The sequence below is a fragment of the Heloderma suspectum genome, chromosome 1 (assembly GCF_057233095.1).
Source record: "Heloderma suspectum isolate Gila_16-S chromosome 1, 16-S_ref, whole genome shotgun sequence".
In the NCBI taxonomy this organism is placed as follows: Eukaryota; Metazoa; Chordata; class Lepidosauria; order Squamata; family Helodermatidae; genus Heloderma; species Heloderma suspectum.
The window spans coordinates 349,172,060-349,198,132 of NC_139458.1; the positions used below are offsets into that span (position 1 = coordinate 349,172,060).

Consider the following 26,073-nt stretch of genomic DNA (forward strand, 5'->3'; position numbering starts at 1 on the left):
AGCCTATCCTTGATGTTACCAGTAACAAAATCATAAATTGTACAGTAACACAAGATGTTGTATGATTCCTTCAAGCCTTGAAGTAGATACGAATATTCATCCGTTCAGAGATTCTAGGGTGCTTCCAGATGAGGTTTTGCCATGCCATCACCCTACTTCAGATTCCACTTGTAACCCTCCTGTGTTTTCCCACAACCTTTTCTGTCTTTTAAGGAAAAAAAAAGACAGAATAGCTACACAATGCCTTCTGACTGTGAAGTGCTAGGACCCCTTCATCTGGAAGCACCCTTAATCCTAGGTTATTACTGTAAATTAATCATTCGCAATATAAGAAACTGCGCTATACCAGGTCAGGCCAGTGGTCCATCTGTTTCAGTATTATTCACAGAGATTGGAAATGGTTCTCCAGGGTTTCAGACAGGAGTCTTTCCCAACCCTACCAGAAAATACCTGGGGTTGAAACTGTGACCTTTTGTATACAGAGCCTGTGCTCTACAGCCCTTCCCCCAGAGGGGGCAGATAGCCCTGCAGTTAAGGAGATGTGTTAGGCAATCAGAGGATGTATCTACATTACAGATTTAACCGGTCTAACCAGAATTCCCTCTCCCTAGAATACTATAGCTCTGTGAGCAGGACTAGGAATCTCCATCACAATTCCCTGTATGGACCCAAATTACAATTCCCAAAATCATTTGGAGGAAGCCATTACAGTTAAAATAGTATAAAACCGATATTAAGCAAACAGGAAAGACAATAAATACACAAGAAATGTATATATAAAAATGTCTTGTTCTGTTATAAGTCCAAAATATGATTGATTATAGAATTACTAACAAGGCTCCCTGAATTACTGTAAATGTACAAGGTATTTTGAATGGAAATCTTCTTCATCAGGGGACTTTGAAAAATATAACAAACTGTATGACTTGGATCCTAGCTTTCCTTCCATGAATGGAACAGAGTTCATACTCATGGAATGGAGCTACACTGCCTTCCCTTTCCCTCTGCAGGCCTCTATGCCCCCCCGCCCCACTGCTCCTGGGTGCTGGATGACCCTTGGGGGTGGGGGTGAAGATGGAAGTGATCGTTGGTGGAAATCACCCCCTCCTTATGTGAACTAAGGAGCAACTTAGGATCCAAGCCTTTCTATTCAAAATTATGTTTGATTGCATTATAAAATGTAAAACATATTACAATGTACTGTAATATATTGTATATTACAATGTACTGTATTGTTTATATACATTATTTAATATAATAATGTACACACACCTTTTTCCTTTAAAATACACTGAAGCAAGAAAACTGATCCTTTCCCGCTTGTGGTACCCATATATTTTAAAGAGACAAGCTGCATTTGAAACGCTCATGTTCTTCAGAATCAGAAGTGACACAGTTTGTATACTCAGGTATCTCACGAGAGGTTACCCTTACCCCCTTTAATAGGTAGAGAAAAAGGAAGGTACAATAAGTGAAGAGGTTATCACCTTGGGATAGTTGTGTGGGAACATGTTCTTAAACTGAACCCAGTGATAGCCACCTAGTGTATTCTCAGAAGCAATGCTATTATCCAAAAAATGGTCCAAACTCAAAGTGGGTTTTTGTTTGTTTGTTTGTTTTACAAGCCAATACCTTCACAGGTGTTTAAACAGAGTCAACTCTACAATTAAGTTGTCACCTAGCAGTAAGGGGCTCAGAATCATGGCGCACATATGCTCAGACATGGCTGGGGGAGTATATACAAACCCAAAGAAAGATACATTTTACACACACACACACCCCTCCACCACACAACAATTTTAGTTTTCCTTCATTCAAAACTGTTGGCAAGATTTTTACCTACATTGACTAATGTTGGTAACGCTGTAGGGGTCCAAATGAAATTGTTTTGTGGTCCTCCAGTTGGCTATTTATCCCAATATTTATAACCAATATTTATCTCAAAATCAAATACTCCTACAGCTAAGAGGGTGATCAAATGGAGCCACTTTATTATGCAAGGATGCTTTAGTATTTGCCTTCCAAAATAAATTATTAATCAGCCTACTTCACACATAATGCTAAGCCATCCTTCCCGAACCTGGCCCTCTTGCAGATGTACTGAACTGCAACTCCAACAATTCCCATAATGGCCATGCTGGCTGGGAATTATGGGAGTTGTAGTCCAACACATCTGGAGAGGGCCAGTTTTGGGAAGACTTTGCTAAGCCATGGTTTTGTTGAAGTCTGGCTTGTTGCTGTCTGAACCCATCCCTGCAAACATAGTTTGTTAATCACAAATAAAATTAATGGCTTGTTTTGTAGCTTATGAAATCTGGCTTGTTTAAAGCATGGTTTGCTGTGATGTCTGAACCCAGAACTATGACTTATCTCTGGCTTGTTTGCACTGCTTTTCACTCTGAAACAAAGGCACCCTACAAGAACAGCCTGAAAATAAAACTGCTCTGAAGGCCAGCAAAATGGGTGGGCGAGAAACAAATCAGAAATAGGGAAAACAATCTGTAGTTTGCGTGTCTCGAAAATTATTCATGGCTAAAGCAACAAACCATGGTTAACATAAACCATGGATTAGTATGTCACATGAGAAAGAACAAACAAGGCACACCATACTAAGCTTCAGATGAATAAATCTAGTAAACTGTCATATGTTAACATGCTCCCCCATTCCAGGAATGTGACCCAGGGAAACTGCAATCATTTTGAATATGAAGGCTTTAGATTAGCTAGTTTCATATTTGCTACAGATTATTTCTGTGAAGGTTTTCTTGTTCAATTTTACGTATTCACAGTTCTCTGTTTAAAGCAATGTCCCCAGTTTTACTTTGCTGATATCCTATAAATTAACAATGCTTGTCATAATTCTGTAATTTAGTTGAAAATTACAGCAAGAACCGTGTACTTGATACCATATATATTTCAAGGCACTGCAGTGGGGAAAGCTTCCACATCCAGATCCCAATGGAGCAGAAGTGGTTGTCCTGCATTGCCATGCTTCACTGTTCATTCTTATGTCACCAGTCAGTTCTTGGTGGAAAGGTTTGTTTGTTTTTTAAATCCAGGAACTTCCCTCCCTACAAAAAGATTATCAGTGTTTTCTGCACTAATAGTGCTAGCCATCAGTTTTGTGGAGGAGTTCCAGGGATGTAATAGAGGACTCTAGACCGAGGCCAAAGATTTTGAAAATGTATGTGTGCGTTTAAAACAAAATGAGATAGTAATAATACTTCGATGACATGGGTGACATTTCTTGTTCATATTCAAGACACTTTGAAGTATTATGTGCATCTGAGATTTTATTAATGCACCAGGAAAAAATAGAATCTAGTATATGATATATAGAACTCAGAGTATGTAACAAAGGTCTAGCTGCTGATACTGAACACAGTAGTTCCTTTATTAGTTCAGCATTATTTGAGAAATAAGATACACAAAAATCATATATAAATTATCTACCATACTGAAATAATATACTTTAGCCAGTAGCTGTGATACATATTACAATATAAAACATTCTACACTCTGTGAAAACATACCATGGTGATATTTTGCAGGTAAAGAATATTCACTGAAAATATATTTATCCATTGAAGCTGTGTTTTGTTTATATACTACATACACCGAAGGGTCTGAGTGTAAATTAAACTCTAACAGTAGAAATAAATAAGCATATACATTTTATTTTAAGCTCCTGCAAAAACCTGCACCTTGATACCTTTGTCTCAAACTGTGACATTGTTGTTGTTGTTTTTACATCTTTGTAACTGTGAAATATGAGTTAAATGCCCATTCCTCTCCTTTGCATCTTTCTAGTGGGGAAAAAAGAAAACAATATTTTAATGCTAAATATAATGTGAACCAATCACCTTAATTTGGTTGATTTGCACATCCAAGGAAGATGATGATGTATCCAAGGCATCCAGCTCTTTTTCTTTTTCAGTAATCCAGATGGACAATGCTTCAAAATTTTTGCCAAACTGATCCCACTTGTTTTTCACCATTTCCATGGTTTTAATACTAAAATCAACCATATTTAGTGGAAAAAATAAAACAGTTTGTTACTGTGTAAGTGTGCCCATTTTCTTACATCTCCAGTTTAAAGAAAATGCTGATATAATGGCATGCCATTTTTAAAAATCTGTTCAAAGTCTGTTTACAGATTTTACAAGAGTTATAGCACCACAGGAGTCTGACCTTACATTACTGCAGCAGGGTGGGAGTTGCATGATCTTCTGGAAAGGGCAATACTGGTGCGGGAAGTAGCACATCAAGCTCTTAGATGTGATTTTTAAAGACACTACTAGAGCAACATGGGAAGAAGCCACACTGCAGAAGCTACCACACTGCTAAGACAACGTAAGAATCACTCCTTAATAGCTTAATCTTAATTACAGATTGTTAGGTTTTTAGATTTTGTATACTGTGGATGAAATCCTGAGCCATTGAGATTAATGAAGTTTTAACAATGACTTTGGTGAGATGGGACCCTTCCATATCTGTCAGTAAAATCATAAAACCAGGACAAAATGTAGAGAAGCAAACCAGAGGTTTTGAATACATACATACATCTGCATACAGAATACACTGTTAGTTTTGTCTGCAGTGTGGGTATACCCAATGTTGTATACTGATGTCAATCCATTTCGGGTACAGTGCTGATGTCAATCCATTTCGGGTACAGAAAAAGAAAGGTACTGTCAACCCAAGTACTGTCAATAAAGCCTATCTACTCTATTCCCTGGTATTCCAATGACACCTACATGCATTCCATGCATGTATGCAATTGCTGAACCCACAGAACTATCTCAAATCTACTTGACATCCTTATTTATTTTTAGTTATTTATTTAAAACATTTATATCCCGCCTTATATCATTAGGATCTCAAGGTAGTGTACAGATGAAATCAATATAGACAGTATAAAACAATAACTAATTTAAACATCTAAAAATATATTAAACCATTATGCAAGATAATACCAATTTAAAATCTAAAATATTAAAACAGGTAAAACAATATGCTACTTAAGGGAACGCATTTAGCCCTCAAAGGCTTCGATAAAAAGCCATCTTCTAACTTGGCGCTGAAATGAAACCAATGTCTGCACTAATCGGGCCTCCAAGGGGAGGTCATTACACAACCGGGTGCCACAGAAGAAAAAGCCCTCTCCCACGTCCCACCATAGTATGTGTCTCGCACTGGTGGGACACAGAGGAAGGTTCCTCCAACAGATCCTTAGATCCTTAGAACTTCAGCTTTTAAAAATGCAAGTTTCTGAATCTTAAGGCTTTGGAGAAAATCTTGAAAGCATATGTGCAACATCTAATAAAATCTCAGATGACAAAGCGCTACTGAGCAAGTCCTTCTGATGCTCAGCAGATCAGAAGCAGATCAGACTGCTCAACAAAGCTCCTTTTTGCTCTTACTACACTTACAATTACCTTCCTTCATTCAATTTCTAGTCCTCCATAGTTACAACATTACCACCCCCTCACACTAGATGTGTGGCATAATTTATGAAGAACAACCTCACATGCTTGTGTTCATGCCACAAGTGTTCTGGAAAGATAGAATGCTACTTAACAAATAATTATGTGTGATGGCCTAAAATCCATTGAAATTAGTAAGGGACTTCATTTTTAGCTGCAGTGAGGTAAGTGGCATGGATCAGGCCAAATCTCCTTTGTGAGGCCAAAGAAATGCCTGTGTACTAGCAGCCATACATACTGGGAACTATACATGTGAACCATACATTAGTGCAAAGATATTCATGTAGTTGAATATGCGTGTGTATTGTGCAACTTAAAAAGGATTGTCTGTACACAGTTAACAGATAAATTATATTACTTCTAAGGATTTATTTGAAACTTGCACTGAAAAGGACTATGTCCAGTTCAGCCACTTGATTAATTCAGAACCAAAAAAATGTCACTGAAAGCAATTAAAAGGCACCAGAAGCCTTCTGTAGAGAACATTCCTACTTGTAAAGGACAAAAGCCTACTGAATAACTTACAAAATGGGAAGCAGGGATCATACAAATAAATTATAGAATTTCCCATGGTGTTAGGGAAGAAAGAAAAGCTTAGTCACATCATGTTTCTTGCCTGTCCTGGGCAGTGGGAGGAGTTAATCCATGATGGATATCTCCTTTGCCCTGGATGGGAATGAAGCTATCCCCAAGAAAATAAAGAGAATATGAAACTACTTTTTCAAGGAATATTACTAGGGAGGAAAGGGTCATATTAAAATCCAGTTCCTCCGTAAAGTTGTTAAAAATCAACCATGAACTAGATAAACAAAGTCAATTTTGTATGTGTCTTTAAAACAAAGACTACAAGATATAGGTTTAATGGGAATCCAGAGGATAAAAAGGGAAGGAGTTATTTCTTTGTGCATGCATCACTGAGCACATGCTGAGTGTGGCCCCAAGTACGGAGCACTGGGCTCAGACCAGGGAAGACGTGGCTTAAATCCCTGCTCAGACATGGAATCAGTGATTACCTTGAGCAAGTTAGTAACTCTTAGCTTCATGTTTCATTTGTTAAATGATCTGCAGATTTATTTCATAAAAGTGCAGTGAAGATGAACCAGACTGTAAAGCACCTTATACAGTATGTGGTAGATGAGTGATTTTAAGTAACCTCCTTGCGGCAGCTAACACATGAGCAGACCATATGAGCAGACCATTTTATCGGAGTTGAAAGCTCACTCCTCGAATAACATTTTGCAAATCAGAACTGAATATGTGTGTGCAAAATTCCTCCCCTGCCCCCCAAACACACATATACACACACACGCGCGATCTCTATGCTACCTCCCATATTGTAATGGAAGTATGGATGTTTTACATAATTCTTAGCAGCAGCAACAGGAAAAGGTAACTGGGATATAATTTCTATGAGAGAAAGGCACATTTGATTTTTATGTGCACAGCTGGAAAAACAGAAAAAAATACTTCAAAAACTAGGCTGATATATCTTCTTGAAGGCTCTAGGCACTTTAGGATATGGCACTATTCATTTATCCTAGCCTGAGTCAAATCAGATACTATGAGAATTACTGAAGTGTATTCCTATGACTTCAGCTTTGTGCCCAATTATCAGTGCTTCGTTGTATTAAGGTTAATTGGCTTCAACACACAAAACTGGATTTATAATTGTCGCTTACAATGGCAATTATAAGGACACTTATATTGAAGTAAGTTCCACTGAAATGAATGAAGATCTCCTTCCAAGCATTTAGGATTGGGGAGCTTGCTACTATTTCCTTTATTTGTTAATCATCATAGGCTTGTTGGGGTTTTGTTTTTTGTTTGTTTGTTTTAGTTCTTGATATTTAATGGTAGTTTCTGGTGTATAAGTTACTATAACATGATAAACTGGAGTTCACAAAGTCTTTGTGACTAAACACTGCATTTTGGTAGGACAAAAAAAGGTTCATTCTTATGAGAGTGAAGAATTACTATGACTTTTTAAGAACATACTCTTCTTCAAGGGTAGCTTCCACTTTTTCAACTTGTTCCTGGATTGACTTGGCTTGCTGTTGAAGGGCTTGTTTGCTCTTCTCACCAAGCTGTATTGCAAAAGACTTCTTGACAAGATTCTCAGCTTCCATAGCCATGGCTACTGTCTGCTTGGAAAGTTCCTGTAAGAGATGTGCAGTTATAAACAGAATATATTTGAACACAATTCCTAGCAATAGTTTGCTAACTATTCAGATTTCCTTGATAGATTTGTAAAAATAAATTCAGGCAGAACATCTCTCTCCGTATAACTCAAGGACCTAATTGCAAAATATTGTAGTACTAGTGTAAAGCCCATGTTGCTATGGGTGCTAGCAGTCCTGCTCCTTTCCTGCTTTTTTGCCCCTCAGTCTCCTCACCACATAGGGGTTCATGAATAATGTCAATGTGGCTCAGGCATCCTTTGTCCAAAATTTGCATGCAGTGCAGCCCTGCCTCCTTTCTTGCGCACCCCAATTGGCCACCTCCATCCTGGAGGTGCGCCTGGGGCCTGCCTTCCCACCACATTGATTGGCCTAGCAGGGCTGTCCATCATCCCAATGGCGGAGGGGCTGCCCTCCATCATCTCAATGGCGGAAGGACTGTTTGATGCGGAGGAAATAAATTGCTGTTAAAGCTAGAGCTTTGAACATTTTAGAACTTTTAAATTTTTCTGCATATCTTACACTGCTCAAGCTTCAGTTTAAAACAAAAATGAGCAAAATCAGTCTGCTATATCTCGAGTAATAAGCCATACACTACCATATTCTTATACAGATACCAATAGGTTTTTGAGAGAGATTAATGATAACTGATGGTGGTATTTTAATATTCTTCCATTCTTAGGGCATGATCTAGTCCCATTCTGGATACAGCAGCCACCATACAGAAGATGCCACAAGCAATCATAGAGCCACACACTTCATTGTTGCATGACTAATATGAACTAAACAGAGAGAAGGGAATGTGGAAGCTGCACATAGACTTCCCTTTCTCTGTAATAGTCTGTGGCACTGCTTATAGGCACCAAAGGAGGAAAATAGGACTCTGTTGAAACTATGGACATCCTCCATGCATGGAAGCTGTGTCCAAGTTGGCCCGGATTGTAGCCTTACTGTAAATGTATTTATTTATTTTGAAACTTACTATATCACCTTTTCAACCATGCTGCCAAGGCAAAAAAAGGAAATAAAATAAATAAGACAAGCAAATAGAGGAAGAAATATACAAGAACATAATATAACAGCAAAAGAACTAATAATGATTCAAGCATGTTGTAGAATGGTAAAAGTACTCATACTTACTTTTGTCTTCTCTAGTTCTGATGACAAACTTTCTAAGCTGCTAAAACTTAAGATGCGTTCAAGAGCAGAGCTTGCATGACTAAGATACATTACAACTGTTTCTTTGTCCCTTTCAAACTGTTCCCATGTGTTTACTGTGATCTACAAGACAAAAAAGGACAGTAAAAGAAAAACAGTTTGCCTGGAAATTACTGCCTGAAATCAGCAGCATTCTCAGTTTTCTTTCCTTGTTCATAATGTTGGCTATTTCATTTTTATTATCATCAAAAAGTCATGCCAGTTTTTTAGTCGGTTTTCATTGCCTCCACCAAATACATCTATTTTTAATATACGGCTATATACAGGAGATGGCTAGAACGCAGGTGGAGGCAAACTCGTGCTGAGTCTGACCGAACACAGGTAAGAGCTCACTATCGAGCTTACTTTGTGGTGGTGAGGGTGGCAAAGAGACAGTTTTTTTCCACCAGCATTGCATCTTCTCACTGTCATCCAGTGGAGCTTTTCCGAGTGGTTCACAGCTTGTTACATTCTGGGCCAGGGAGAGAGACTGTGGAACCTTCAGTTGCACTCTGTGATGAGTTTGCACAGCACTTTGAAGATAAAGTCGCTCAGATTTGCCATGATTTGGACACCACGATTAATGCAGTTCCACTGGTAGAGTTGTTCAGAGCACCGTCTGGTCCAGTTCTATTGGATGAGTTTCAGTTATTGAGGCCTGAGGATGTGGACAAGGTGCTTGGCCAAGTCCAATCGACCACTTGTGTGCTTGACCCTTGCCCTTCATGGCTTATTAAATCAAATAAGGAGGGGATGTTCAGCTGGGTCCAGGAGGTTGTAAATTCCTCCTTGAGAGAGGGAGTGGTGCCAGCTGCTTTAAAAGAGGCGGTAATCAGACCACTCCTGAAAAAGCCTAACCTGGACCTGGAGGATGTTAACAATTATAGGCCAGTGGCCAACATCACCTTCTTGGGCAAGGTGCTTGAGCGGGTGGTTGCTCCGGGCACTCTTGAATGAAACGGATTATCTAGATCCATTTCAATAGGGCTTCAGGCCTGGTTTTGGAACAGAAACTGCCTTGGTCACCCTGTGGGATGACCTCTGCCGGGAGAGGGACAGGGGGAATGAGACCCTGTTGATTCACCTGGACCTCTCAGCAGGTTTCGATACCATTGATCATGGTATCCTTCTGGATAGGTTGTCTGGGATGGGAGTTGGAGGCACTGCACTGCAGTGGTTCCGCTTCTACTTGGATGGCCGACTCCAGAAGGTGGTGCTGGGAGATTATTGCTCTGTGCCATGGCAATTGTGCCATGAGGTTCCACAGGGCTTTGTTTTATCCCCCATGCTGTTTAACATCTACATGAAACCGCCGGGGGAGGTTATCCAGAGGTGTGGGCTGAAGTGCCACCAATATGTGGATGACACCCAGCTCTACCTCTCTTTCTCATCAAAACCAGGTGAGGCAGTGGCTGTTCTGAATCAGTGCCTGGGCACAGTAATGGACTGGATGAGGGCCAATAAACTGAAACTCAATCCAGACAAGACGGAGGTACTGTTAGTGAGTGGTTCGTCTGCCCGGCTAGGTGATATTCAACCTGTTCTGGAGGGGGTTGCACTCCCCCTAAAGGATCAGGTTCGTAGTTTGGGGGTGCTTTTGGATCCAGAACTGTCACTTGAGGCACAGGTGAACTCAGTGGCACGGAGCACTTTTTATAAGCTTAGGCTGGTATACCAACTACACCCTTATCTGGACAGAGATAGCCTAGCTACAGTTATTCACGGTCTGGTAACTTGTCTGGATTATTGCAATGCGTTATATGTGGGGCTGCCTCTGAAAATGGTCCGGAAACTTCAGCTGGTCCAAAATAAGGGCAGCAAGACTGTTAAAAGGGACTGGCCAACGAGCTCATATTACGCCAGTACTTTTCCAGCTGCACTGGTTGCCAGTCCATTTCCTGGTCTAATTCAAAGTGCTGGTGTTAACATTCAAAGCCCTTAATGGCTTGGGGCCAGGTTATCTGAAGGATCGCCTCCTCCCATATGTGCCTGCCTGGACCTTAAGATCATCTTCAGAGGCCCTTCTCTGTGAGCTCCTGCCAAAGGAAGTGAGGCGGGTGGCTACTAGGAGGAGGGCTTTTTCTGCTGTGGCACCCCGGCTCTGGAATGAGCTTCCTAGCGAGGTTCGCCTAGCACCTACATTGTATTCTTTCCAGCACCAGGTGAAGACCTGTATATTTTCCCAGGCATTTTATCATTTTAGCTCTTTAGACTTTTAGCTTTGCTGTTTGAAATCTGTATTTTAAACCCCTGCACTGATGCTAGGTTTTATTCTGGTTTTATTCTGGTTGTATTCTTTACTGTGGTTTTAATGTTTTATATAGTTTGTATTGTTTTATTGTGTGCTCCTTGGTTTTAATTTTTGTGAACTGCCCAGACAGCTTCGGCTATTGGGTGGTATAGAAATGAATGAATGAATGAAAAAACGGCCTTGCTGGACTGTGGCTCATAAGCAGCCATGATGTGGTTCTTGGAACAGCCGTAGAGTGAAGAGAAATTATTTTATCCAACCTTAGTACATAGAAAAGCCTCAAAAACTAAGCCTTTCTTTGCAAAATAAATGTTTCCTACATGGAATTCATTTCTGTGTTAGAAAAAATGTTTATACAGCACCATATTTAAAAATCCCATGAATGTCTACTTCATGCAATTTATGTTTGGAAGTCTCTATTATGATTTCCAAATATTGTGACAGGGATAACATAAACGAAACAGACAAATGATTTAGAAATGACAGGTGTCAGGGCATATAGCAATGGTTCCCAAAGCACAACAGTAATGGTGTGCTGATTGCCTAATGAAAGAAGAGAAGTCGTTGTCCTTAAAAAGGGGAGTCTGCCTAGACTTCAGCTCCTACAGATGGAGCTTCCTAGAGCTTTGTCAGAGAAGCTCACACAGTCTTTGGGGCTTCCTGAGCAGTGCCCCAGTGCCAATAACACACAGACTGGTAATAAAAAAACAAGCACCATGGGGAAACAGCACCCCTGTGTGAATAGGGCTGTAGATACAAACACATTTGTGTCTGGCAGACAGGAAGAGCAATCTGTACATGCTGATTTCCCCTTAGGAGAGTAAATGGTTATGTTTAAAAAGAAAATGCATTACATTGTTCAAAATCTAAACTGAACAACTTAATATAGAACACTTAAAAAGAGATACTGTTTTTGTTTCTCTGCAGGGTTACCTGAAGAACACTGACCTGCAATTGATCTCCACGTTTATCCATAGATTGCTGCATGTTTTCTAATGTACTCTCCAACTTCCATAAGTCTTCTTGTACAGCATGAGACAGACCACCTTCAATCTGTAGCTGCTTACCTTGGGCAATTTGCTGTTGCACATCTTGCCTCTTTGCATGGAGCCTCTTTGCCTTTTGCTAGGAGCAAATATTTAAAAGGACTGCAGTAAATATAGACATTTTGTTTACCTATCTACAGAGATAACCACATAGGTATGCATATGCAAAGGCGTTATGTGTTTCTGGAGACCAAGTATTAAAGTGTTCTCTCTCCACGTACCAAAGAAGAGTTAACCATCAGCCCTTCCAAAGTTCAGCTAATGCTTTTCAAAGCACCAGCCCTCCCTGCCTCTCCTTACATTCCATGGGTACACTCCCCTGAAATATGGACATGAGCATGGCTACTCAACAATGGAAAAAGAAAAACTACAAGAAGCATAAGCGACACCTGTAGAATTCATACAGCAAATGCTATACTTGTAATTTCTCAGAACACATTCAGTATGCATCTAAAGTATATTAAGTACACCCTGGAATATATAAAGTATGATTGCAATGAACACAACTATCATACATGTTGGCAGGGATCCAGGATTAGCTGACTTGGTGGCAGATCTAGGTTTGTCCTGTGTAATAAGTGAAATGGGACTTGGAATCACCTTGCTTCTTCTTGGGATGGTTAAAAAAAATAGACCTTGAACTAAAGCAAGCCTCTTCAAGAGTTGGTATGACAAAATATTATTGTATCTTTCACTGCTTATTTATTTTATTTATTTATGTATTACATTTATATCCCGCCTTTTTCCTCTTTACTGAACCCAAGGCAGCGTACATAATCCTCCTCCTCTCCATTTTATCCTCACAACAACAGTCCTGTTAGGTTGGGCTGAGAGTCTGTGACTGGCCCAAAGTCACCCAGTGAGCTTCCATGGCCGAGTGGGGACTAGAACCTGGATCTCCCAGCTCCCAGTCCAACACTCTAGCCACTATACTACACTGCTTATAACATAGTCTGGCTGTTCACACAGCATGCTAACCCACACACAGTGGCTGAGTGTGGGTTGTTGCTGAATTGTAGGTTGTTTGTTGAACTGTGGGTTAGCATGTTGTCTGAACCCAGGACATTTTCTGCAGGGTGGCTTGTTAACCATGCAGTATGGCTTGTTAACCACCCTGAACAACTCGACAACAAATCATGAATTCTGAAGGTGGCTTGTTCTAGAAAAACAAGCCACACTGCATGGTTAACAAGCCACCTTGCGGAAAATGTCCTGGGTTAAGACTACACGCTAATCCATGGTTCAAAAAACAACCCATAGTTCAAAAACAACCCACACTCAACCACTGAGTGTAGTATGAACCCAGTCACTGGCTCTGTCTGGCACCTCCTAATATAGATCTAAAGATTTACACCAAGAGTATCGAACCTCTTTCAGCCTGAGGGCTAAATTCAGTTTCATAAAAACTCTTGGGAACTGCATTCCAGTGGTGGATGAGGCTGAAGGCAAACGGCAGGCCCTTAGTTAATGCTCAGTAGCTAAGCCTTAGGAGAATAATTTCAACCTTTTAGAATGGGGAAAAAACATTCAAAAGCCAGGAAACCACAAAACGATTTGCAGCTGGGGGAAAGGGTCATGGCTATTTGAGGAGCCCCAGAGGGCTGGACTGGTACTGCAGACAGGCTGGATTTGGCCCATGGTTCTGAGGTTCAACACCCCTAGTTTACATTAAAAAGTTATGCAAATGTACAATTGTTAGAACAACTTCATTAAGCATACAAGGTTGATCCGTCAAACCAGGGTGGAGACCAAAAAAAGAACAAATTTTGAGGAAGGGAAGGCTACTTTCTTACCTTATAGTGTAGGCTGGCAATAAGTCTCCTTCCAGTTCCACCCCTTCTGTGTTCATGGAGTTTGGCAAAGTGATGTACTAGCTAGGTAGCTACCCAGCTAGCCAGCCAGATGGTGGCAGTGGGTTGTTCTAAAGATGCACTATATAGACTGGAGAAAAGGAAAGAGGGGGGAAATAGGAAGGAGCCACTTTGCCACACTACATGAGAAGTTTAAAGAATTGTGCAGCCTTCCTCTTGCTCCTTAAAAACAATTTGCACATGTTCATCCCCTGGAAAACTGGTGAAATTTGTTCCCCTGTGAATTGGGGAAAGGTATTTTGCAACAGTCTTAGATATTAGTGCTGGCAGCAAAGACATGCATATAAAAGTCCTTACTACGGACTACAGGAATCAATGAAGTTCCACATGTAGGAAGTTGCCCTACCTGATGATATCGAAGGAGCTGCTGGGCCTGTAACAAGCTTTCCACATGTAAGATTTTCTCAACCTCTGCCTGAGCTTCTTTTGAATCTGTGATCAGTTCTTCCAAATTGCCTTTCACTTCTTCAGTGTATTGGACACAGTCGCCAACAGCACCCAATGTCTTCTCAATCTGTGTTTAGGACAGATTGTGTTTAGCAAACATTAGCAACATCTGTTCAATGCCAAGTAACATATATTTTAGCGATTTAATTAAATCCTGAATGGCGTACAATTCTATCAAGTAAGGCTGCAATCCTATAATACTTACCTAGGAGCAAATCCAAATGACATCAATGAGCTTACTTATGAGTAAATATACACAAGACCATGACAATACTGCTAGTTTTAAGATGTGATCTACCATAATTGCAACTCCTCCATCTTACTTTCCAGTCACCTCACAGAACTCAACAATTCTAACCAAAAATTGCACCATCCATGTACAAGAGGAAAATATTAGCAGGGCCAAGGGACACAGCAGTATAAAAAAATACATGCAGTGGGGGGAAAATCCTACATGCAGCTTTATGAGGGGGAAAAAAAGGAAAAAGCTCTAACTGGGGAAAACCCTCAAAACACCCAATGAGGACTGAATAAGCTCAGTGGCCACAGAACACTGAGCTTGATTGCGGGGAAACTAATGGAGAATCCTGGAAAAGGCCATTGCTAGTAAGCTAGTACCCCGGATAGGAGCCTGCGAAATAAAAGAGAAAAAAGAGGAACCCCAACTTTCCCCCGTTTTTTCCCCAAAGAGTCTCCCCCACATTTTTCAAATGGAAAAACTGGAAATTTGGGAAACAATGAAAAAACAACAACCCACCTATGAAATATTCTCTCCTTTATGAATTGCTTCTTAAGACAAGGTTTACTCATTCAAAAAGTGTTGTAGGAAGAGTTTTTGTGAAAGACTATTTACAGCATTAGAGAATAATTCCTGTGTATACTGTGTATACTGTAGACTTATACAACATTCAAATCCAAGATCCATTTCTGTAACTCTCTCTCTCTCTAGTATTGGGTATATTTGCAGTTTTGCATCTATAGTACAAACAGGGCAACCCTATACAAAACAGGGCAACCCTGAGTTGAACTCAGAATCCCACTGAATTCAACTTGGCTTACTCTGAAGTAAGTGGGTACAGGATTGCTACTTAAAGCATTTATACTTTTGAGGCTGCAGTCATATGCACGCTTAACTGGGAATAAGCTCCACTAAACAGACTTCTGAGGAAGTATGCACAGGCCTGCACTGTAAACATCATACGTATGGAAAATACTACCATTATAAATGATACATTTTATGTTGTTAATGTAGTATAATAGGTTCAGGTTTGATAAGAAAGTAAGTATTGCATATATTTCAATTTCCCCCCACACTTCTGGTTTTTCCAGAAAAAAAAAAAAAAGTTTTTTCTCATGGCTTCAACGTTTCCAGATATTTTACATCTCAAGACAGGAGCACTCCATACTGCATCAGTGTGTTTCAAGTCCCACCTGTACATATTGATTACTTATGCACACCAGGGTATACGCACGTTACAGATGCACACAAAAAAGACTTTTGATGTGATTGTCTGATCACATCAAACTCTGTATTACAGGCTCTGTACTTCCACATACACTGTACATGTTTGAGGACATGCAGAATATTACACCTTGGAGTCATAGGAGCTGTGGCTCATATACGTTTTCCGTATGTTTGCACCTATGTTTCCTCCAGAAATGTTACAAAAGAGATGTGGGCTGACATGTGGAAATGCTGGGGAGTCAGATTTTCCTGTAATTAATGGGGGCCATGTTTTCCTGTAATTCTACATGCAGAAATGTAAAATGCTTGGCAGTCTTTGTGAGCTTTTTTTCCTTTTTGCTGGTGGTCTTTCAGCACAGCTATGTGCTCATAAATTGATCATTGCTAAGAAAGAGTGGTAGGTTACTGTCCACTTCTGGATGAATGCTAGAACAGAACAGGATGTTAGCAATTTACAGTAATTTGGTTAATGTATGTGAACAAGTAATAGAAAGCAAGGGTGCAACCCTACTGGGACAGTCAGCCACCTCCGAACTCAGAGGCGGATGACTATCTGATGGAGCGTGGGCGAAGACCAGAGGGGATCCTCTCCTCCTCTGTGCTCCGATTGCTCTGCATTTGCGACTAGACAGCCAATTTTAGCTGTCTAGCTGGGGACTTCGGAGCGGGGGGGAGGCCGCACAGCGCATAGGACGCGTCGTAATGACACTTCTGTAGTCTCCTCCCCTCCCTGCCCCCAGAACACCCCCCTTTTGCCCGCTCCACTTTGTTTATGAATGCAGAGACAAGGAACAACTGTGCCGCCTATGAGGCAGTGGGGATGGGGTGGGGAGTGCGGTTTCTGGGAATCGAAAAATCCTACGACTGTCTAGACACTGTCTAGCGGTCATAGGATTGCTCCCCCTGGCAGTTTCCTAAATAAGTACAGTGAAGTTTCATTATACCTCTGTCAACAGAGATAAGATTCTCTTGAAGTCACTAGAAAGCTTAGAAAGCTCCTCCCCTTGTTTTTTGGTTTCATCCCCAGAAGAAACCTCAGACAGAGCAACCAGCCTCGATTTCAACCAGATGACAACTTCTCCTTGCTGGCAAGCTTCTTGTCTGATTTCCTGAAACAGAATCAATAGCCAAATTACAAACACAAAACAAACTTTAAAACAACAGCAGTGGACTGTCCTGGGAGACCCAGATTTGTATCAGTACGCATGTACCCACGTCACCAAGGGCTGCATCATAGGGTTACCAGGTCCCTACACATAAAAAATGAAACTAATTGGTAGATTGTAAAATGTGATGATCCTAAATGTGGGTTTCTTGCTGCAAGTAAGTGTGCTCAGAACAACCACAACTGGCCACACCTAGTTTTCTGGGTAAATATGAAGCAAGACATACACATGTAGGATTATCATTAGAAGAAGTAGTGATAGTCACCAATTTTAAAAGGAAATTAGTCAGACTTGTAAAGATATCAATGGCTACTAGTCATGATTGCTATACATTGCCTCTAGCATCAAAGGCAGTATGCCACTCAGTACCACTTGGTGGGGAACACAAGTGGGAGGGTGCTATTGTGCTCAGGTTCAGCTTGTGGGCTTTCCATGAGCATCTGGCTGGCCACTGTGCAAACAGACTGTGGCCTAGATAGGCCTTTAGTCTGACCCAGCAAGTCTTTTCTTATGTTCTTATGTGTCCATGAAAGTACATACATCTTTCATTCTGATTCTTACACACAGTGTCTTCGGTATCAGAACTTGGTAATGTGCTAAGTAAACCTTAACTGCAACGACAATTCCTCATGGGGATCCCACGAGGATCCCCATGTAACATGGGGATCGTAACAATCTACATGAGTGGTTCTGATTCCACTTGGGGGCACTGTCAACAGGGGCTGCATCTACTGACAAACGGATAACAGGATTTGCTCCCAATTCAGTACTGTCACTGACTACAGTCTCTTTATTTTGTGTCGCAGATGTGATGTCTACTATCCATTTTATTAGGTTTCCATGTGCCCACATTTTTTACTGTGGGGTGAACTCAAATGATACAGTTGAGATAGCACCAAATCCTGCCTCCTATCCTTGACATTGTGATTTTAGCATAAGTATTTTAGTACTATTTTCTACAGAAAGTAATGTTATGTATAATTTAAGAAACCTATGTGGATAGGAGAGTGTAAGCTTTACATAATGGATTTTCTTGATTCAGCAGTGAGGCTGTAACCAAGACCACCCTGTACATTTTTTAATGTTTGATTTTAAGACATAAAGCAGGGATTTTAATCAAAGTCTCCTGTATGCGAACTCTGGCCTTTAAAAAAAAGAAACAGAAACTCTAAGCGTACATTTTGCAAGAGGATCAGAATCTCTAAGCATACATTTTACAAGAGAACAACAAACCGCCCATTCTTAAATCCTGCCAAAATCACTCATTAAAGCACATCCACGTGTGTGATTAATCAAGGTCATTCTAATCACTTTTCTCTGCATACTCCTGCCTTGAAATCTTTTAGAAGCTTCTGAAAACTGTATTACACTGTACATTCCCTTTGTGCATTCCCTTACAATGGAGGCCATTTCCACACAGTAGTCCTACTTGGTTTTGTCTGCTCAGGAAGTACATGTTCTCTTACATTTCACTGTTTTATAACTTTATATTTGCTATAAGTTACTTGGCCCAGCTCTAAAATGCCCAAAGCAGAAGAGGGCATGTTTGCACTCTCAGTTTTTACCACCTCAACTTAACTTGTTAGTAGAAAGACCTTCCTTATTTGAAATTATTTTAAAAATACCTCTGTTGATGTTTTAAAATGTTTATATTTAGCAGGATCAGTAGCACCATGCTTAATCTTCTTAAGTTGAGGCTCCCTTGATGAAATCCAGTTTTCTAATTCAGAAAATCTGAAACATAACCATATAAAAATAAGCAAACAATAAGCAACTAAGTAAACAAGAATGAATTTTTGAACTTATTTTATAGCAAAAGATTTCTGATTAATCAGGAGGACGTTGCCTCTGTTAATTTTTTTAAAGTGGTTGAATATTTGAAGTGGGAAAATATACTACAGAAACATCCTGATTATACACACTTCTCTAAACCAGATCTTCACTTCTTCTAGGCATATTTTATGGTCCTTGCTAATGTATATGTATGATTTTAACATTTTCTCTTCTCCTGGTAAGTAATGTTGGATGTTTCTTAGGGCATAATGGGATTCTAATGCTATGCCTTTACCGTAGCCACAGTACCTGCTCTTGTAGTCTTTCCATTTATCTGGGTGGTCCATTAGCTTCATGTAGGTGCTGGCAACCTGGGATTTAAGTTCAGTGAGATCTTTTTGGCTACTTTCAAAGGTTGTCCTTAGTGGATCCCGTTGTGGTAATTTTAAGCATAATTCTTTAATCAGATGTAGTCTTTTCTCACATAGTTGTAGGGGCCCTTTGTCTCCAAAGAACAACTGAAGGCACAAAAGAGAAATAGTTGCCAACTCTATTGATATGGTTGGTGTAAAACTATTATGCCTTCCATTGTGTGTATGTGCACCTTTATAGAAGGTAAACTGACACAAGTGAACTTACAAAACTCAAAATTCAGGTCATGCTCAATGTTTATATAAAATCCAAGACATTAAGATTGGAAGGCTAGGCACACTTACTGGGGAGTAAGACCCATTGAACATAATGGGACTTACTTCTGAGTAAGCAGGCATAGGATTGCACTGCATGTTTGTTCATTGTAGCAAGTTTTAGGGCCCAGTTCAAATGACCAAGTGACATGCTGAGTATGTAGACTAATTGGGTCTGTGTTGATTTCAGCATATAGCAAATGATTGCCTTTCCACACACTCGGCTCACAAATCTACCCATACTTATTCTGCAAAGCTGCATAAAGGCTTGCACAGATGTCATTTAAAAAAGAAAAGAAAACCTATTTCTTAATATTTCTTAATAACTTATTAACCCTTCACTTGGAAGATACAGACACATAGAATCATAGAATAGTAAGGTTGGAAGGGGCCTACAAGGCCATCGAGTCCAACCCCCTGCTCAGTGCAGGAATCCAAGTCAGAGCATCCCTGACAGATGGCTGTCCAGCCTCGTCTTGAACGCCTCCAGTGTGGGAGAGCCCACTACCTCCCTAGGTAATTCGTTCCATTGTCGTATTGCTCCAACAGTCAGGAAGTTTTTCCTGATGTTCAGCCGGAATCTGGCTTCCTGTAACTTGAGCCCATTATTCCATGTCCTGCACTCTGGGATGATCGAGAAGAGATCCTGGCCTTCTTCTCTGTGACAGCCTTTCAAGTACTTGAAGAGTGCTATCATATCTTCCCTCAGTCTTCTCTTCTCAAGGCTAAACATGCCCAGTTCTTTCAGTCTCTCTTCATAGGGTTTTGTTTCCAGTCCCCTGATCATCTTTGCTGCCCTCCTCTGAACGCTCTCCATGTTCTTAATTACTGGAAGAAACTAGTAATTTAATCTCCATCTGTCAGAGAATGAAGCTAATTAAATAAAGGGCAATGAAGGAGCAATTTAGCACCAATCTCCTAGTCATACTGATCAGGAAAGCAGTACAATGGTCTGAATCTGCAAATTTTGGTGACTAGACATTTATGGAAGGATACTGGCCATGAAGAAGGCCATTGCTGGATAATATAGCGCTATATTAACTGTTGTGAGGAACTGCCATTTTAATTCCTGTTTCAACTAATTGTAGAAAAGCAATGCTCAGCAGTACTAAAGGGCTCTCGCGTGAACACACTCCCATCCACACCTGAGCCCCATCTACAAGAGCCTTTTACTCTGGGGCGGCTGCGAGTCGAGGTCCCTCAGGACAGATGACACAGTTGCCACTTCACAGCCATCTGTGGTTTTCTCCCGGAAAACACTAGGGATGTACGAAAGTCACCTTTTTGTGGATTCTGTTCATGGGGGGGTGGAGGCGATCCAGTCCTCCCCCGCAGAATCCTTGACGGCCAGCTGTGCTCCACGGCGCCTCTGTGGTGCAGCCGGCCAGGCCCAGGCCAGGGCCGTCCGCAGCCAGATATCCGACCGCCAGGGCCGCCGCCATTTGCGTTCCTTATTTCTCGGCGTCTTAGTCTACGTCAATATTTACGTAGACTAAGACTAAGAAAAGAAAGGGGAACGCAAATAGCGTAGTGGGCGCTATTTGCGTTCCCCTTTTTTTTCTTCGTCTTAGTCTACGTAAATATTGACGTAGACTAAGACGCCGAGAAATAAGGAACGCAAATGGCAGCAGCCGTAGCTGCCGCCATTTGCGTACGCATTTTGTTTTGTTTTTTAACCCAGACGTGATAGGCTACATAAGTCTTTATGTAGCTATCATGTCTATGGGGAAAAAAAAAGAAAAAGACCAGACTGCAAACGGTCAGAAGACCAGCCGCCGCCACCGCCACTGCCAAAGCCGCCGCTGGAGCCGCCGTCATCCGGAACATCTGCTCCAGGTAAGTCTTGTCCCAGGGGGGATCCGCAGGGGGGCATGGCAGGCCATTCCGCGATGGATTTCGGGGGGCCAAATGCACTGGCATTCGGCCTCACCGAGATCCGTTGCGGAATTCTCTGACATCCCTAGAAAACTCAGATTTCCAAGGAGGTGTTTTGCTGCGATGTTTTTCGTTTGCTGTGGGGTTCCTGTGGTTGCGAGCCATCTGTCCCTTCCCCAAGTCAACTTCGCATTTTGCAGTGGGCATGTTGTAGGCGTGCGTAGTGCTTGTGTCACTCTGTGATGCCCCTTGACTCCCCCTGTCCCTTCACAGCTGTGCAGTTACAGAGGCACAGAGAGGCATTTTCATTTATTTAATCACACTATTGCACATTTTTGCAGCTTCGTATCTTCACAATGGTTGTTTTTGGACTCAGAACCCAAGCTGGGGGACCGGTCTTGGGGGAGGACCAACTTCGCTCCAGCCACCATTTTGGAGCAATGGGTAGGCATGTACCACTCACACTTGTGAGTGCGAACCATCACGAGAGTCTCAGGCCAGGAAACTGACAAACAGATGGCGTGGAAATGAAGGGGCACAGAACACCCACTTTTTACCTAATGAGGGTCAGAAAGACACAACAAAGCCCCTAAAATACAAAACAGCCACTGAAGTGATGCACCCCCACAGTCACGGGACTGCACAGCTAAGCAGTAAAGTATAATGGGGAAAAAAACAACCAGGCACGACAGAGTCTGTTAGGGAAGCCCACAGTAAACCGTGAGTGTATCCCAGCAGAACCTAATTCAAACCTAAAATGCTGTGCGGTTGTGACGGAGTGAAGGGCGAAAGGGGTGCCACGTAGATGGGACCCTGTGCACATTTGGTATTATTTCTAAAGAGATGGTGTGTTTGTTTAGTTCTTTCAAAACTGAGCATCCTATACTACTCTCACATGAGTGCTCATGTAACTTTTTAAAAGGAATTAAAAAGTTGACTGGAGCAAGTTATCCATAGTGACACCCTATCTTTTGCAAGCCCTTTGTTCTTTTTCTTTGAAAAGCTATACATTTAGCTTTGCGAGTAATGTAATGTACATTTAAACAAAAAAAGTAAACTGGCTTTTCCCTGCAGCAAGGCTATCCCATACATCAAGTTTCTACTGATCTTATACCACTGATACAAAATGGGCAAAGATGCTCCTATAGCTCTAAAGCATGGATGCACAACCTGTGTGCACATGTGTGTGGGGAATATGTGTGTGTTTACGCATGTATATGTGTATGTGGGAATGTGAATTAGCATGTATGTGAATGCATGAGTGTATATCCATGTGCTTGTGTACGTGCGTGTACACACCTGTATGTGCACATTTGTGTAGTACATGCATAAATGCAGCCTGGCAGACTTCTAATGTAGTCAAAATGGTTGTGCATGCCTGATCTAAAGCAAATGTTGTTTGTAGAAGCCCCTCAACTGAGCTGAGTGGCGATGCCGCAAATGTAGACTAAATTGTGAGCTGGAGACATATTTGTTTATTACACTTCTGTATCGTCCAACAGCTGAAGCTCTCTGGGCAGTTCCCAACAATTAAAACCATAAAATACAACATGATAAAACATAATATAAAAGTTTAAAATGACACTATAAAGTCAATCCAAATAAGAACCAAAATAAAACCTAGCCGCAGTACAAAGATTTAAAATACAGTAACAGATTTAAAACAACATGAGGCAATCACACAAAAGCACATGATGAAACAATCACAAACTCAATGACAACCCACACTCTCAGCACGTCATTTTGATTGTGGAATTGCCTCTAAACTGGAATCATATGAGGCTTACTTCCAAGTAAAAATATTTGGGACAGAAGTGTAAGAGTTATCCTGCTCATTTTCTGGATAAGGTTGAAGTCACATTAGATACGTCGTAATTTTCACTTTGTCAGGTGTGTGATTGTGGATATATTTCTACAAGTGCCCATGTAATTCTTTTTCAGGCTTACCTTATGCTCCCTAATTATCTTCTCACTGTTCTCCTTGGACACCAGTTCTTGCTGTCGAGCTAATTCAGCATGACATTCTTGCATGGATGCTAGGAATTTGCTCTTTTCCACTTCTATCTTTAAGTGAATTAAATGGTAGGGGGCTTCTGACTGGAGATCCTGCAGTCCACAAATAGTGAAAGGGGAAAGAGGAAGTTAACATGATACTCATTCAGAAAGCAATTTCTCTTTTAGAAAATCATGTCTAAAGAACAGGACAAATGACAGGCACAGTACTAGGGTGGGGTAGTACCCTTACCCCAACTAAATGAGCTATGTTCCATGTTTTAGATATTCACACACATCCTTCAGTTTCTAATAACGAAAGTAGAGCTGGGCTGAAATTTTTGCCCCTGCTCTTTTGACTGTTCATAGGCGGGGTTGAAGAGCAAAAAGAAATTAGCTCCAAAACTGGGAAAGGCAGGAGAATTTTTCAACCGGGGTGGGAGGGTGAGCTTACCTTTTTTATTAGGATGAGGTGACCGAGAGTTTTATTTATTTTATTTTGGATTAGGAACATGGCAATTCAGGGGGGGGGGTGGGATTTGAATGGGAGGGGGGAATCTTTTGTGCCGAAATTCCACCCCCTCGTAAGGGGGTTAAAAGAAAGAAAAAAATGTCTCCATGTATTCCACTGGAGACTTTTTTTTTCTTTTTTCATCTGCCCTCCCACAGGGGTTGGGGTGGGGTGGGGGAGGAATATCAGCATGAATACAGGACAGGGGAAATCTTAAATCCCACTCTCCTGAATCAGGGTCACATGTGCTTAAATGCAGATAAGTAAGCAGAAAGTTTAGTTTGGCCCTCACATGCAACACCCCAGAAAACTTCAGGAATGTCTCTAGTTCCTCTTCTTGATCTGAAGCAGGAAGCTGCAGTAGAGAGTCTCCCTGGCTGTGAGGAGCAGCCAACAAGGCTTTTTTAAGATGTTAAAAGAATGAAAATAAATAAAATAAAACCATCAGCCATCTCATCCTAATAAGTAAGGTAAACCTCCCCCCCCCCCCCGGTTAAAAAATTTTTTTTAGAAATTTCACCTGCCCTTTTGAAAGCTACACAAAAGCACACACTCCTTTTTCAGAAGAAGACAAATAGACCAGCAAAAATGTGGGTGGACTTTCGACCCAGCATTTCTTACTCTTCTTAAATGTTCCGCATTACTCTTAAAATGTTTGTCATTATTAATTAGTTGATAGTCTAATCAAAATTTAAAGTTTATTTTATATCTTCTGACCATGATTCTGTTTCTTTCTTCTTTGACTTCCTTTTGGGATCAAAGCATATGAATAACTGAATGTACTTTGTCAAATGTTCATATTAATGTTGTGTGAGTATATAAACATTAAACAAATAAAGTAATTGGGACATATTACAAATCTATTAGGCTACATGGTAGAAAGCGCTATTCTTTAACGTGAACTATTTTATTAAGAAAAAATTCAACAATACAGCTGAAGTTGCACAATGTCAAGTCAATATAAACTGTGAAAAATGTAAAATGTCTACTGCAGTACCATTTTTCATTCTACTTGTTCAAAGAATGCTGAGAAAAATAATTGAACAAAGAGACCACCCACTTGGATAGATTGGATTCTGGAGCTATGTAACATGCTCTGAATTGACTGGAAACACAAACCTTCCATTGCTTATGTAGTTTCCTAACAGCTTCCTGAAGAGTGTGTTGTTCTTGCTCAGGAAGGATGTCAGTAAGTTCATCACAAGCTTTCAGGAAAGCATTTAGCACCCTCTGGTCCAATTGGCTGAAAAATTCCTGATTTTGAAAGATAATGTTACACATTTATCATGTTAATGTTGTTGCTAGGGGAAACACAGGGATAATGCTCTTAACTAAAGCAGGAAGTTTTCTATTGCTCCTGGTGGAGCTGCTTTTATGAATAACAACAGAGGATCAAACTACCTGCTAGATTAATTACATAGCCTGTAGACAAGCCTTCTCTTTCTTTTTATGATAGAGTAAGCACACACAGCCCCAAATTGGAACTGAACCACTTCCTTTCTTCCTCATGCTGGGATTTCAAAAGGAAAGTGTTATGTATTCTTGGGGGGGTACTGTGGTTTAGGGCGCAATCCTATCCAGATGGGCAACCGCCTCCGAACTCGGAGGCAACCACCTATCCAAAGCAGGGCAGGAGAAGCATGGAAGGGATCGTTCCCTCCGCGCTTCTCCTGCACTGCATTTTTGGCTAGACAGCCGATTGTGGCTAACTGCGGGAGGGTGGAGTGGAAGAGGAGACTGCTGTACAACACATTGGATGTGTTGTACAGGCATTTCCGCCCTCCCTGCCCCGGAACGCCCCAGGCATGCCCCTTTTTGGCCCCTCCACACTCCTCTTGTGAGCACAGAGGACAGGGCTGTTCTGCGCTGCCTCTGAGGCAGCATGGAAGTGGGGGGAGGTCGGTTGTCCAGGAACCGACTTTGGAGCGCAGGCTCCAAGGTCAGTTCCTGGAAAACAAGATATCCTATGGCCATCTAGCCGCTGTCTGGAAGCCATAGGATTGCTCCCTTAGTTATTGTTTTGAACCTTGGCAGCTCCTGTAGAGTTGGGAGTAGCAGCAGTGGGTGGAACTTCTGCTAAGTTCGGCAGTTCTGTGTGTGATAAATAAAGGACAGTTGTGTTTGAGGCCT

At 41.1% G+C, this 26,073-nt stretch overlaps 1 protein-coding gene across 1 annotated transcript in view; it reads right to left on the reverse strand.

Moving 5' to 3' along the window:
- SYNE1 (spectrin repeat containing nuclear envelope protein 1) overlaps positions 1-26,073 on the reverse strand; it is a 459,183-nt gene that overhangs the window by 288,631 nt on the left and 144,479 nt on the right. Inside the window, exons 24-33 of the mRNA XM_084827854.1 lie at positions 25,063-25,197; positions 23,388-23,546; positions 19,189-19,397; positions 18,732-18,840; positions 16,885-17,049; positions 14,375-14,542; positions 12,060-12,236; positions 8,804-8,944; positions 7,482-7,642; positions 3,864-4,014 (exon numbers count right to left, since the gene is read on the reverse strand). Coding sequence (XP_084683980.1) covers positions 3,864-4,014; positions 7,482-7,642; positions 8,804-8,944; positions 12,060-12,236; positions 14,375-14,542; positions 16,885-17,049; positions 18,732-18,840; positions 19,189-19,397; positions 23,388-23,546; positions 25,063-25,197 — 1,575 coding nt within the window. The remainder of the gene's footprint in view (positions 1-3,863; positions 4,015-7,481; positions 7,643-8,803; positions 8,945-12,059; positions 12,237-14,374; positions 14,543-16,884; positions 17,050-18,731; positions 18,841-19,188; positions 19,398-23,387; positions 23,547-25,062; positions 25,198-26,073) is intronic.